This window comes from Oncorhynchus mykiss, chromosome 17 (assembly GCF_013265735.2).
Source record: "Oncorhynchus mykiss isolate Arlee chromosome 17, USDA_OmykA_1.1, whole genome shotgun sequence".
Taxonomy (NCBI): Eukaryota; Metazoa; Chordata; class Actinopteri; order Salmoniformes; family Salmonidae; genus Oncorhynchus; species Oncorhynchus mykiss.
Window position 1 is genome coordinate 11,940,548 of NC_048581.1, and position 15,423 is coordinate 11,955,970.

At 44.2% G+C, this 15,423-nt stretch overlaps 2 protein-coding genes across 4 annotated transcripts in view; one reads left to right on the forward strand and one right to left on the reverse strand.

The window, feature by feature from the left end:
* The first annotated feature begins 1,398 nt into the window (after positions 1-1,398).
* ndufb7 (NADH dehydrogenase 1 beta subcomplex subunit 7) lies at positions 1,399-6,457 on the forward strand. The gene is given in 3 exon segments (NM_001165058.1): positions 1,399-1,652; positions 3,680-3,848; positions 6,299-6,457. Coding segments are annotated over 3 exon segments (366 nt in total). The 5' UTR covers positions 1,399-1,540; the 3' UTR covers positions 6,384-6,457.
* Positions 6,458-7,728: 1,271 nt separating this feature from the next.
* tecrb (trans-2,3-enoyl-CoA reductase b) overlaps positions 7,729-15,423 on the reverse strand; it is a 37,354-nt gene continuing 29,659 nt past the window's right edge. For 2 of the 3 annotated variants that reach the window (XM_036948973.1, XM_036948971.1), the window contains 4 exons: positions 9,422-9,468; positions 9,257-9,314; positions 9,043-9,131; positions 7,729-8,445 (listed from right to left, as the gene is read on the reverse strand). In XM_036948973.1, the coding sequence (XP_036804868.1) occupies positions 8,272-8,445; positions 9,043-9,131; positions 9,257-9,314; positions 9,422-9,468 (368 nt within the window). In that variant the 3' untranslated portion in view covers positions 7,729-8,271. The remainder of the gene's footprint in view (positions 8,446-9,042; positions 9,132-9,256; positions 9,315-9,421; positions 9,469-15,423) is intronic. The other variant, XM_036948972.1, reaches the window with a different exon arrangement.

The window sequence follows — 15,423 nt, forward strand, 5'->3', positions numbered from 1 at the left end:
GATGAGTCTGTGATGGTAGGAGTGATATAATGATGGTCAGGGTAAAGATGAGTCTGTGATGGTAGGAGTGATATAATGATGGTCAGGGTAAAGATGAGTCTGTGATGGTAGGAGTGATATAATGATGGTCAGGGTAAAGATGAGTCTGTGATGGTAGGAGTGATATAATGATGGTCAGGATAAAGATGAGTCTGTGATGGTAGGAGTGAAATGTTTGAAGAAAGTGGACCCCTGTCTTTTGGCTGATCCATATGTGGTTTCAGAGAACTTCAAACATCTGCTATCTGAGCAGCTAACCAATCGCTACAGCTGTACATAGTCTATCGGTAAATTGCCCACCCATTTTTACCTACCTCATCCCCATACTGTTTTTATTTATTTACTTTTCTGCTCTTTTGCACACCAACATCTCTACCTGTACATGACCATCTGATCATTTATCACTCCAGTGTTAATCTGCAAAATTGTAATTATTCGCCTACCTCCTCATGCCTTTTGCACACAATGTATATAGACTCCCCCTTTTTTTTCTACTGTGCTATTGACTTGTTAATTGTTTACTCCATGTGTAACTCTGTGTTGTCTGTTCACACTGCTATGATTTATCTTAGCCAGGTTGTAGTTGCAAATGAGAACTTGTTCTCAACTAGCCTACCTGGTTAAATAAAGGTGAATTTAAAAAAAATAATAATAATAATAATATCAGCCCAGTGGCACAATATATGCATTTATGGTTAGATAAGAGTCGCCATCATATGCATTGGCCTGTACAGAGAATTAAGTCAAAACCACTAGTCCAAATCCCCATCTCCATCCATGGCTTTAGGAAAGGGCAGATTTAGCAAAAAAAAAAAAAAAATGTTTTGCTTTGGATGTGATTTGATAGGGGGGGCGTTTTGCTGCGCTAGGACAACACACAGTTTATATAAAAAACAATGTATCAAGGAAGGCAAAACGCTTGCTGACATTAATCAATCAACTGCTACGGCGGCAACATGTCATACTCGTTTGGTCCAAACAGCATCAGATACATGGACTACACATACTGAGACAGAGGGGCACTGTTTCCCTCGCTCTGATGATTTCTCCGGTGAGACTCAGCCACTTAAGAATTTAATGGAAATTATGAAAACACAGAGAGAAATTATTTTATAATTGTTGAACATTTTTGGGTCAAATATTTAGGGAAGCCTGACATCCCTTGGCATATATGAAAATACACCACAGCTGAGGCAGATGGGTTGAAGGGGAAGGATACTGAGAGGATTCGTGTGAGTATGGATGCCAACCGCCATCGAAGAAGAGGAAGAAGAGCGCTTGGTGGAACCAATGTCACGCATGGTGCTATGACCGGGGAGGTGTTTCACTCTAGTACGGCTCGACTTGTTTATTTCCGTTGCAGAAAGGAAGTAGCTCGTTGGGTCTTGTGGAGGTGACCGAATGGCAGATTTATTCTGTCAATCTTGAATCAGTTCTCTCCCAGAGTCGTAGGAAACACCGATTATTTTATTTTCATTGTGAAAAAAATACCGTTAGCACCATGGGAGCTCACCTCGCGCGGCGGTATATCACCGAGACGGAGACCGAGCCTGACCCTGCGAAACCGTTTGGCTTTGACCCCGAATTCGGATTCGGCGAGAGGAAAGAGAGAGGTGTGTATTATTGAGACTGTTTTGGTCTGATCGTGTGACCGTACAGGAGTATGCTTGCAAAGTGTCTGCTGGTGGACTCATGTCACTCGGTAAAGTCCGCTAGCAAGCTAACTACAACTAGTAGTGGCTAGCTAACGTTACCCAAATTTGGCTAGCATGATATATTCCCTATTAAATATAACTTGAGTATTTCACCCCCTTTCCATTCGTGTAAAGTGTTTATATTTTAATTAATAAAACTGTCAGTTCAGACAGCAAAATGGTTGTGAACAGATATTCCCCGTCCTGTCAAATTCAGTCATACATGGTGCATCTCAATAATCCAATGTTTAACTCTCCTCGTCTCCTTTCCTTACTCTGTGAAAGAATAGTTGCTTGCCAACAGTACACGCGTTCCTTGCATACATATAATGCATTACGGAACATGCAAGGCTACACTTATACACATCTCAGGAAAAAGCCTACTCCTTTCTTTGTTGACAATTTTCATTTTGTGTGTGTCCCCACTAGTAGAGATGATGTAACATGTTATCTTGTCCCCCTGGTAGAGATGGTGTAACATGTTATCTTGTCCCCCTGGTAGAGATGGTGGCCTCCCCCATTAAACCCTGGTGTAACATGTTATCTTGTCCCCCTGGCTGAGATGGTGGCCTCCCCCATTAACCCCTGGTGTAACATGTTATCTTGTCCCCCTGGTAGAGATAGTGGCCTCCCCCATTAAACCCTGGTGTAACATGTTATCTTGTCTCCCTGGTAGAGATGGTGGCCTCCCCCATTAAACCCTGGTGTAACATGTTATCTTGTCTCCCTGGTAGAGATGGTGGCCTCCCCCATTAAACCCTGGTGTAACATGTTATCTTGTCTCCCTGGTAGAGATGGTGGCCTCCCCCATTAACCCCTGGTGTAACATGTTATCTTGTCCCCCTGGTAGAGATGGTGGCCTCCCCCATTAACACCTGGTGTAACATGTTATCTTGTCCCCCTGGTAGAGATGGTGTAACATGTTATCTTGTCCCCCTGGTAGAGATGGCGGCCTCCCCCATTAACCCCTGGTGTAACATGTTATCTTGTCCCCCTGGTAGAGATGGTGTAACATGTTATCTTGTCCCCCTGGTAGAGATGGTGTAACATGTTATCTTGTCCCCCTGGTAGAGATGGTGGCCTCCCCCATTAACCCATGGTGTAACATGTTATCTTGTCCCCCTGGTAGAGATGGTGGCCTCCCCCATTAACCCCTGGTGTAACATGTTATCTTGTCCCCCTGGTAGAGATGGTGGCCTCCCCCATTAACCCCTGGTGTAACATGTTATCTTGTCCCCCTGGTAGAGATGGTGGCCTCCCCCAATAACCCCTGGTGTAACTTGTTATCTTGTCCCCCTGGTAGAGATGGTGGCCTCCCCCATTAACCCCTGGTGTAACATGTTATCTTGTCCCCCTGGTAGAGATGGTGGCCTCCCCCATTAACCCCTGGTGTAACTTGTTATCTTGTCCCCCTGGTAGAGATGGTGTAACATGTTATCTTGTCCCCCTGGTAGAGATGGTGGCCTCCCCCATTAACCCCTGGTGTAACATGTTATCTTGTCCCCCTGGTTGAGATGGTGGCCTCCCCCATTAACCCCTGGTGTAACATGTTATCTTGTCCCCCTGGTAGAGATGGTGTAACTTGTTATCTTGTCCCCCTGGTAGAGATGGTGTCCTCCCCCATTAACCCCTGGTGTAACATGTTATCTTGTCCCCCTGGTAGAGATGGTGGCCTCCCCCATTAACCCCTGGTGTAACATGTTATCTTGTCCCCCTGGTAGAGATGGTGGCCTCCCCCATTAACCCCTGGTGTAACATGTTATCTTGTCCCCTGGTAGAGATGGTGGCCTCCCCCATTAACCCCAGGTGTAACATGTTGTCTTGTCCCCCTGGTAGAGATGATGCCTCCCCCATGAACCCCTGGTGTAACATGTTATCTTGTCCCCCTGGTAGAGATGGTGGCCTCCCCCATTAACCCCTGGTGTAACATGTTGTCCCCCTGGTAGAGATGGTGGCCTCCCAGGCTCAGATGAACCTGGCCCAGGTCCCTGTACTCCAGAGGGACTACTGCGCCCACCACCTCATCAAGCTCATGAAGTGTAAGAGGGACAACTGGCCCAACTTCCTGGCCTGTAAACACGAGAGACACGACTGGGACTACTGCGAGCACCAGGAGTAAGTATCTGCCTGGTTCTAGGTGTAGGTATCTGCCTGGTTCTAGGTGTAGGTATCTGCATGGTTCTAGGTGTAGGTATCTGCATGGTTCTAGGTGTAGGTATCTGCCTGGTTCTAGGTGTAGGTATCTGCCTGGTTCTAGGTGTAGGTATCTGCCTGGTTCTAGGTGTAGGTATCTGCCTGGTTCTAGGTGTAGGTATCTGCCTGGTTCTAGGTGTAGGTATCTGCCTAGTTCTAGGAGTAGGTATCTGCCTGGTTCTAGGTGTAGGTATCTGCCTGGTTCTAGGTGCAGGTATCTGCCTGGTTCTAGGTGCAGGTATCTGCCTGGTTCTAGGTGCAGGTATCTGCCTGGTTCTAGGTGCAGGTATCTGCCTGGTTCTAGGTGCAGGTATCTGCCTGGTTCTAGGTGTAGGTATCTGCCTGGTTCTAGGTGCAGGTATCTGCCTGGTTCTAGGTGCAGGTATCTGCCTGGTTCTAGGTGTAGGTTGAGGTTTAGCAGCACATGGAGTTTGTTTCCTGGACACACTTTATGGTTGCATCCCAGCCAGGGTTTTGAGTTTAAATCCCACTGGGGGCATGTCCAATGTTCCCTGTTTTTAAATCCCATTGGGGTCATGTCCAATGTTCCCTGTTTAAATCCCATTGGGGTCATGTCCAATGTTCCCTGTTTAAATCCCACTGGGGTCATGTCCAATGTTCCCTGTTTAAATCGCACTGGGGTCATGTCCAATGTTCCCGGTTTAAATCCCACTGGGATCATGTCCAATGTACCCTGTTTAAATCCCACTGGGGTCATGCCCAATGTACCCTGTTTAAATCCCACTTTAAATCCCACTGGGGTCATGTCCAATGTACCCTGTTTAAATCCCACTGGGGTCATGTCCAATGTTCCCTGTTTAAATCCCACTGGGGTCATGTCCAATGTTCCCTGTTTAAATCCCACTGCGGTCATGTCCAATGTTCCCGGTTTAAATCCCACTGGGGTCATTTCCAATGTACCCTGTTTAAATCCCACTGGGGTCATGTCCAATGTTCCCTGTTTAAATCCCATTGGGGTCATGTCCAATGTTCCCTGTTTAAATCCCACTGGGGGCATGTCCAATGTTCCCTGTTTTAATCCCACTGGGGTCATGTCCAATGATCCCTGTTTAAATCCCACTGGGGTCATGTCCAATGTTCCCTGTTTAAATCCCATTGGGGTCATGTCCAATGTTCCCTGTTTAAATCCCACTGAGCAAGTCTGGTCTTGTGAGCAGAAACTTGAACTTTCTGTGCTTCCGGTGTGTTTACAGTGAACACTGAGGCTGTACCACCAGTTTTAGACTGTAACCAATAGGCTGTACCATCAGTTTTAGACTGTAGCCAATAGGTTGTACCATCAGTTTTAGACAGTAACCAATAGGCTGTACCATCAGTTTTAGACAGTAGCCAATAGGTTGTACCATCAGTTTTAGACAGTAGCCAATAGGTTGTACCATCAGTTTTAGACAGTAACCAATAGGCTGTACCATCAGTTTTAGACAGTAACCAATAGGCTGTACCATCAGTTTTAGACTGTAACCAATAGGCAGTACCATCAGTTTTAGACAATAGCCAATAGGTTGCACCATCAGTTTTAGACAGTAACCAATAGTCTGTACCATCAGTTTTAGACAGTAACCAATAGGCTGTACCATCAGTTTTAGCCAATAGGCTATTTGGCATAATGTACTCCTATCAGAGTGGCCTACCAATAGAGAAAATCCCAGAACATTTTCACATGGAAATAGCCTTTGATTTCTATCATGTGGGGTTCAATGCAGGCCTACAGTAACCTATAGGTGGGGTTCAATGCAGGCCTACTGTAACCTATAGGTGGGGTTCAATGCAGGCCTACAGTAACCTATAGGTGGGGTTCAATGCAGGCCTACTGTAACCTATAGGTGGGGTTCAATGCAGGCCTACAGTAACCTATAGGTGGGGTTCAATGCAGGCCTACAGTAACCTATAGGTGGGGTTCAATGCAGGCCTACAGTAACCTATAGGTGGGGTTCAATGCAGGCCTACATTCCATGAGACTGGCTCTGCCTACAACAAAATCAGACTCAATCTTGCAAAGTTAAGATTTGTTTGGTTGCATTGAAAAGGGTCTGATAAGTTGATCTATATAGTGCAAACTAATGGGTGTGAAGTCCAATCTCTTGAGTCTGTGCAGGCTGGCATTTCTTCTGCTCTGCTGTCCTGGAGGTGGTGAGTGGCCGCGCACAGCTTAGAGGGAACAGGAAGTTGACTTGACAGTGGTCATGTGGCTTTCGATTAAAGTACAAAATGGCATGTATTGTTATCAGAGAGTTGATGCATGTGTCTGATGGTCACACATGAGTTGTCAGACTTGTAGTAGTACTGCCATCTGAGGTCCTCCCCCATCAAATCCACTTGAACGCCCCTCTCTTCTCTGTGTGTGTGTGTAGCTACGTGATGCGTATGAAGGAGTATGAGCGGGAGCGACGGCTGCAGATGAGGAAGAAGAGGGTGGAGGAAGCCCAGGCAGCTTGAGCATCATCATCATGACCTCTAACCCCTCTGTGTACATACCTGCTGCTCTCCACAATAAAGAGCTCCACGACTCTAGCCATCTGTCTCTTTGTTTGTTTCCTGGTACGTTACGAGCCTGGGAACCAACGTGGAGAGACCGACCCCAATTTGTCCAATAGAAATGCTTGTTTTTGTTGAATACACCCCAGGTAGCAGGAGGGGTGTGCATCAGAGCAGGGTCTGAGCCAGCTATCCGACAGTGGGGTTGTCGACAATGCAGTTTTTAAAATGCGATGTTCCCGTGTTTGTAGTAGAGATCTCATTCACGGTGAACATGTCGGCTCTATCGGAAAATTGCCTTTAAAAGCGGCATTGTCAACAACCTGCGATCTAACATTTAGGCCTGGATTCAATCAGATCACGTGTCAACCAGCGTTGGCCGGATCCACATAGCTGATGTTTCCACGGTGTTGGAGGTGTAGCTGCAGTAGGAGCTGACGAATCAGAGAGGCTGCTTTTGACAAACCCCTTATCTGTGCTGCGTTAGAGCCTACTACGCTCTGTTTTGAACTTCTATCAGGGTCAGGAATAATGACTCTGTCAAATTATGTTTGGCTAATGTATGTTTTCATTTGAATGGGGGATTTCTGCCTACCAAGTCTAATTCAAGTGTTTGAACTTTAACACGGCTGAATGGGATTTTGTCTTATCCAATGGCCTTGTCCGTGAGAACCGGTCTGCACGGAGCTGCTTGGGGATTTGACCGCTCTAACGCAGTTCCACCTCTGACACCGCCCAGACATCAGCTGTCACCAGTTAATGCTGATCTGAGTGAATCAAGATTAGTTTGTTTCATAATCACTAGTCCTGCCTGTGCTACGTTCAACGGGGTGAAAAGCTAGTCCAGGGCTGATTAGAACTACTGCTCTAGGATCAGGTTAGCCTTTTATTTCATAATGATAAGAGGGGAGCTGATCCAAGATCATATGGACATGTCATCCTGAATGACCAGACAAATTGCACATCTTTCCCTCTACAATCTAGATCCATCAACTGATTGAATAGAATCAATTTAGTTTCGCATTCTGTCCCTATCACAGGCTGGGTTTAGACAGGCAGCCCAATTCTGATTTCTCACTCATTTGTGATTTGAGCAATCAGATCTGAGATTGGTCAAAAGACCAATTTGTGGGGTGGGATCACAATTGGTCTGCCTGTGTAAACGCAGCCTTAGATGTGTTCTATTGTATCATATGGCCCTCATCTCCAGTGTGGTAACAGTGGTGTGTATTAGTCTCCAGTCTAGTAACAGTAGTCTAGATAAGATGGTTTTTAAACTGAATGTCTTCTAATGAAAGTTCCAACAGAACGACCAAAAGCTCATGGTTTATTTCCCCATTTCTGATCAAAGACTTTGGTATTGTTATACTTCTTCACATGAGTAAAAAAACAAAACTAAAGTAACCCAGAGCAGATAGACCTACACCTTGTTATATACTGGTCACATCCCAAATGGCTCCCTAGCCCCTATGTAGTGCACTACTTTTGACCAGAGGGCCCTGTAGTAGTGTACCATTTGAGACACCAGACTGTCAGTCAGGTTATTAAACACGCATAAGAAAAATAACAATAGCCAATCACGTGGGTTGAGGAGCGTTGTTAGGCAGAAACTTCTGTGTGGGAAAGCATAGTATAAGACAGTCTCCTCAATGTTTTTTTTTTGGGGGGGGTAAGTGTTATTAATTGGAGGATAGGGGCGGTAATCAAGGGGGCAGGGTTCTCAGTCCAGTGTAGGTTTGGGTTGGCCTCCAGTCTTCTCTAGAGGACGAAGGGGAGGATGGGCGAGCGAAGGGGAGGGTTCTCATTCCAGGTCAGTCCAGTGTAGGTTTGGGTGGGTCTCCAGTCTTCTCTAGAGGACGAAGGGGAGGATGGGCGAGCGAAGGGGAGGGTAGTCCCGGAACTCTTTCAGGTAGCTGCGGTGCTTCCCCTTGGCCCACACCGTCATCTGGATGAAGCCCACCGCCGTGAAGAACGCCACCGGCAGACACTGAGTCATCAGGGTGAAGCCGAACCACGAGCCCAGCTACAGGAGAGATGGTGTTACACACATACTTTTATATGTCACACACACACACTACATAGGAGAAAGAGAACAATGGTGTCACACACACACACACACACATCATAATGTGGATGTTGAATAAGGCAGCCCCTCGCACCTCTGATTCAGAGGGGTTGGGTTAAATGTGGAAGACATTTAGTTATATAACTGACCAGGTATCCAAACCCGTTTCCTATTCACAAAAATGTCACTGCAAACTTCTGCCACTAGGTGGCCATGAGCCTAACTACTACAGTGAGAGGCAGAGGGCAGCGTCACCCTGGACTAAATACAGGGTGATGTCGCCCCTAGACGTTGATCTTTGCATTTTCCACACTAATGGTTAAGATTGGTGGAGGGGAAGCTGATCCTAGATCTGTGGTTAGAGCGTTGGACTAGTAACCGGAAGGTTGCAAGTTCAAACCCCCCGAGCTGACAAGGTACAAATCTGTCGTTCTGCCCCTGAACAGGCAGTTAACCCACTGTTCCTAGGCCGTCATTGAAAATAAGAATTTGTTCTTAACTGACTTGCCTAGTTAAATAAAGGTAAAATAAATAAATAAATAAAATAAGACTCACCTCATAGGTGTAGTTGGGACAGGAGACCAGCAGGAAGATCCAGGTGAAGGGGTTCTTAGTGGGGTAGGGGATCTTCCTGGTCTTAGATCCTGATGGAGACAGACAGAGGGAGAGAGATTATTGTGGGCTACTGTTTTGTAGCACACAGAGAAAACAGTGCATGTTGAAGTGATTGATGTGTTCTAATGTTTGCATATTCAATAGGAGTGTGTACCTGGTGGGCGGAGGTTCCGCAGGGCGATATGGATGGAGAAGTTACCAACCTGACAGAACTGAGAAGATAGCATCTACTAAATAACCATTTACTATGATATTGTTCTATTACTATAGTATACAGGATGAGTACATTATAGTAGAGTATAGAACAGTAGAGTCTTACCAGAAAGATTACGAGGGCAATCCTGACCTGCTGCTCACCATAGATTGCTGAAAAGACAAGGGTCGTTAATATAGTAGCGTACTCACTAGGGGTGGTTAATATAGTAGCGTACTCACTAGGTGGTGTATATAGTGGGTGGTTAATATAGTAGTGTACTCAGTAGGTGGTGGTTAATATAGTAGCGTACTCACTAGGTGGTGTATATAGTGGGTGGTTAATATAGTAGCGTACTCACTAGGTGGTGTAAATAGAGGGTGGTTAATATAGTAGCGTACTCACTAGGTGGTGTATATAGTGGGTGGTTAATATAGTAGCGTACTCACTAGGTGGTGTATATAGAGGGTGGTTAATATAGTAGTGTACTCAGTAGGTGGTGGTTAATATAGTAGCGTACTCAGTAGGTGATGGTTAATATAGTAGCGTACTCACTAGGTGGTGTAAATAGAGGGTGGTTAATATAGTAGCGTACTCACTAGGTGGTGTATATAGTGGGTGGTTAATATAGTAGCGTACTCACTAGGTGGTGTATATAGAGGGAGGTTAATATAGTAGCGTACTCACTAGGTGGTGTATATAGAGGGTGGTTAATATAGTAGCATACTCACTAGGTGGTGTATATAGTGGGTGGTTAATATAGTAGCGTACTCACTAGGGGGTGGTTAATATAGTAGCGTACTCACTAGGTGGTGTATATAGTGGGTGGTTAATATAGTAGCGTACTCACTAGGGGGTGGTGAATATAGTAGTGTACTCACTAGGTGGTGTATATAGTGGGTGGTTAATATAGTAGCGGACTCACTAGGGGGTGGTTAATATAGTAGCGTACTCACTAGGTGGTGTATATAGTGGGTGGTTAATATAGTAGCGTACTCACTAGTGGGTGGTTAATATAGTAGCGTACTCACTAGGTGGTGTATATAGAGGGTGGTTAATATAGTAGCATACTCACTAGGTGGTGGTTAATATAGTAGCGTACTCACTAGGGGGTGGTTAATATAGTAGCGTACACACTAGGTGGTGTATATAGTGGGTGGTTAATATAGTAGCGTACTCACTAGGGGGTGGTGAATATAGTAGTGTACTCACTAGGTGGTGTATATAGTGGGTGGTTAATATAGTAGCGTACTCACTAGGGGGTGGTTAATATAGTAGCGTACTCACTAGGTGGTGTATATAGTGGGTGGTTAATATAGTAGCGTACTCACTAGTGGGTGGTTAATATAGTAGCGTACTCACTAGGTGGTGTATATAGAGGGTGGTTAATATAGTAGCATACTCACTAGGTGGTGGTTAATATAGTAGCGTACTCACTAGGGGGTGGTTAATATAGTAGCGTACTCACTAGGTGGTGTATATAGTGGGTGGTTAATATAGTAGCGTACTCACTAGGTGGTGTATATAGAGGGAGGTTAATATAGTAGCGTACTCACTAGGTGGTGTATATAGAGGGTGGTTAATATAGTAGCATACTCACTAGGTGGTGTATATAGTGGGTGGTTAATATAGTAGCGTACTCACTAGGGGGTGGTTAATATAGTAGCGTACTCACTAGGTGGTGTATATAGTGGGTGGTTAATATAGTAGCGTACTCACTAGGGGGTGGTGAATATAGTAGTGTACTCACTAGGTGGTGTATATAGTGGGTGGTTAATATAGTAGCGGACTCACTAGGGGGTGGTTAATATAGTAGCGTACTCACTAGGTGGTGTATATAGTGGGTGGTTAATATAGTAGCGTACTCACTAGTGGGTGGTTAATATAGTAGCGTACTCACTAGGTGGTGTATATAGAGGGTGGTTAATATAGTAGCATACTCACTAGGTGGTGGTTAATATAGTAGCGTACTCACTAGGGGGTGGTTAATATAGTAGCGTACACACTAGGTGGTGTATATAGTGGGTGGTTAATATAGTAGCGTACTCACTAGGGGGTGGTGAATATAGTAGTGTACTCACTAGGTGGTGTATATAGTGGGTGGTTAATATAGTAGCGTACTCACTAGGGGGTGGTTAATATAGTAGCGTACTCACTAGGTGGTGTATATAGTGGGTGGTTAATATAGTAGCGTACTCACTAGTGGGTGGTTAATATAGTAGCGTACTCACTAGGTGGTGTATATAGAGGGTGGTTAATATAGTAGCATACTCACTAGGTGGTGGTTAATATAGTAGCGTACTCACTAGGGGGTGGTTAATATAGTAGCGTACTCACTAGGTGGTGTATATAGTGGGTGGTTAATATAGTAGCGTACTCACTAGGTGGTGTATATAGTGGGTGGTTAATATAGTAGCGTACTCACTAGGTGGTGGTTAATATAGTAGCGTACTCACTAGGGGGTGGTTAATATAGTAGCGTACTCACTAGGTGGTGGTTAATATAGTAGCGTACTCACTAGGTGGTGTATATAGTGGGTGGTTAATATAGTAGCGTACTCACTAGTGGGTGGTTAATATAGTAGCGTACTCACTAGGTGGTGTATATAGAGGGTGGTTAATATAGTAGCATACTCACTAGGTGGTGGTTAATATAGTAGCGTACTCACTAGGGGGTGGTTAATATAGTAGCGTACTCACTAGGTGGTGTATATAGTGGGTGGTTAATATAGTAGCGTACTCACTAGGTGGTGTATATAGTGGGTGGTTAATATAGTAGCATACTCACTAGGTGATGTATATAGAGGGTGGTTAATATAGTAGCGTACTCACTAGGTGGCGGTGTATATAGAGGGTGGTTAATATAGTAGCGTACTCACTAGGTGGTGTATATAGAGGGTGGTTAATATAGTAGCATACTCACTAGGTAGTGGTTAATATAGTAGCATACTCACTAGGGGGTGGTGTATATAGTGGGTGGTTAATATAGTAGCGTACTCACTAGGTGGTGTATATAGAGGGTGGTTAATATAGTAGCGTACTCCCTAGGGGGTGGTGTATATAGTGGGTGGTTAATATAGTAGCGTACTCACTAGGTGGTGTATATAGAGGGTGGTTAATATAGTACCATACTCACTAGGTGGTGTATATAGAGGGTGGTTAATATAGTAGCGTACTCACTAGGTGGTGTATATAGAGGGTGGTTAATATAGTAGCGTACTCACTAGGTGGTGTATATAGAGGGTGGTTAATATAGTAGCGTACTCACTAGGTGGTGTATATAGAGGGTGGTTAATATAGTAGCATACTCACTAGGTGGTGTATATAGAGGGTGGTTAATATAGTAGCGTACTCACTAGGTGGTGTATATAGAGGGTGGTTAATATAGTAGCATACTCACTAGGTGGTGTATATAGAGGGTGGTTAATATAGTAGCGTACTCACTAGGTGGTGTATATAGTGGGTGGTTAATATAGTAGCGTACTCACTAGATGGTGTATATAGAGGGTGGTTAATATAGTAGCGAACTCACTAGGTGGTGGTGTATATAGAGGGTGGTTAATATAGTAGCGTACTCACTAGGTGGTGGTGTATATAGAGGGTGGTTAATATAGTAGCATACTCACTAGGTAGTGGTTAATATAGTAGCATACTCACTAGGTGTTGTATATAGTGGGTGGTTAATATAGTAGCGTACTCACTAGGGGGTGGTTAATATAGTAGTGTACTAACTAGGGGGTGGTTAATATAGTAGCGTACTCACTAGGTGGTGTATATAGAGGGTGGTTAATATAGTAGCATACTCACTAGGGGGTGGTTAATATAGTAGCGTACTCACTAGGGGGTGGTTAATATAGTAGCGTACTAACTAGGGGGTGGTTAATATAGTAGCGTACTCACTAGGTGGTGTATATAGAGGGTGGTTAATATAGTAGCATACTCACTAGGGGGTGTATATAGAGGGTGGTTAATATAGTAGCGTACTCACTAGGTGGTGTATATAGAGGGTGGTTAATATAGTAGCGTACTCACTAGGTGGTGTATATAGAGGGTGGTTAATATAGTAGCGTACTCACTAGGTGGTGTATATAGAGGGTGGTTAATATAGTAGCGTACTCACTAGGTGGTGTATATAGAGGGTGGTTAATATAGTAGCGTACTCACTAGGGGGTGGTGTATATAGAGGGTGGTTAATATAGTAGCATACTCACTAGGTAGTGGTTAATATAGTAGCATACTCACTAGGTGTTGTATATAGTGGGTGGTTAATATAGTAGCGTACTCACTAGGGGGTGGTTAATATAGTAGTGTACTAACTAGGGGGTGGTTAATATAGTAGCGTACTCACTAGGTGGTGTATATAGAGGGTGGTTAATATAGTAGCATCCTCACTAGGGGGTGGTTAATATAGTAGCGTACTCACTAGGGGGTGGTTAATATAGTAGTGTACTAACTAGGGGGTGGTTAATATAGTAGCGTACTCACTAGGTGGTGTATATAGAGGGTGGTTAATATAGTAGCATACTCACTAGGGGGTGTATATAGAGGGTGGTTAATATAGTAGCGTACTCACTAGGTGGTGTATATAGAGGGTGGTTAATATAGTAGTGTACTCACTAGGTGGTGTATATAGAGGGTGGTTAATATAGTAGCGTACTCACTAGGTGGTGTATATAGAGGGTGGTTAATATAGTAGCATACTCACTAGGTGGTGTATATATAAGGTGGTTAATATAGTAGCGTACTCACTAGGTGGTGTATATAGAGGGTGGTTAATATAGTAGCATACTCACTAGGTGGTGTATATAGAGGGTGGTTAATATAGTAGCGTACTCACTAGGTGGTGTATATAGTGGGTGGTTAATATAGTAGCGTACTCACTAGGTGGTGTATATAGAGGGTGGTTAATATAGTAGCGTACTCACTAGGTGGTGGTGTATATAGAGGGTGGTTAATATAGTAGCGTACTCACTAGGTGGTGGTGTATATAGAGGGTGGTTAATATAGTAGCATACTCACTAGGTAGTGGTTAATATAGTAGCATACTCACTAGGTGTTGTATATAGTGGGTGGTTAATATAGTAGCGTACTCACTAGGGGGTGGTTAATATAGTAGTGTACTAACTAGGGGGTGGTTAATATAGTAGCGTACTCACTAGGTGGTGTATATAGAGGGTGGTTAATATAGTAGCATACTCACTAGGGGGTGGTTAATATAGTAGCGTACTCACTAGGGGGTGGTTAATATAGTAGCGTACTAACTAGGGGGTGGTTAATATAGTAGCGTACTCACTAGGTGGTGTATATAGAGGGTGGTTAATATAGTAGCATACTCACTAGGGGGTGGTTAATATAGTAGCGTACTCACTAGGGGGTGGTTAATATAGTAGCGTACTCACTAGGTGGTGTATATAGAGGGTGGTTAATATAGTAGCATACTCACTAGGTGGTGTATATAGTGGGTGGTTAATATAGTAGCGTACTCACTAGGTGGTGTATATAGAGGGTGGTTAATATAGTAGCGTACTCACCAGTTGGTGTATATAGAGGGTGGTTAATATAGTAGCGTACTCACTAGGTGGTGGTGTATATAGTAGCGTACTCACTAGGGGGTGGTTAATATAGTAGCATACTCACTAGGTAGTGGTTAATATAGTAGCGTACTAACTAGGGGGTGGTTAATATAGTAGCGTACTCACTAGGTGGTGTATATAGAGGGTGGTTAATATAGTAGCATACTCACTAGGGGGTGGTTAATATAGTAGCGTACTCACAAGGGGGTGGTTAATATAGTAGCGTACTAACTAGGGGGTGGTTAATATAGTAGCGTACTCACTAGGTGGTGTATATAGAGGGTGGTTAATATAGTAGCATACTCACTAGGGGGTGGTTAATATAGTAGCGTACTCACTAGGGGGTGGTTAATATAGTAGCGTACTCACTAGGTGGTGTATATAGAGGGTGGTTAATATAGTAGCATACTCACTAGGTGGTGTATATAGTGGGTGGTTAATATAGTAGCGTACTCACTAGGTGGTGTATATAGAGGGTGGTTAATATAGTAGCGTACTCCCTAGGGGGTTGTGTATATAGTGGGTGGTTAATATAGTAGCGTACTCACTAGGTGGT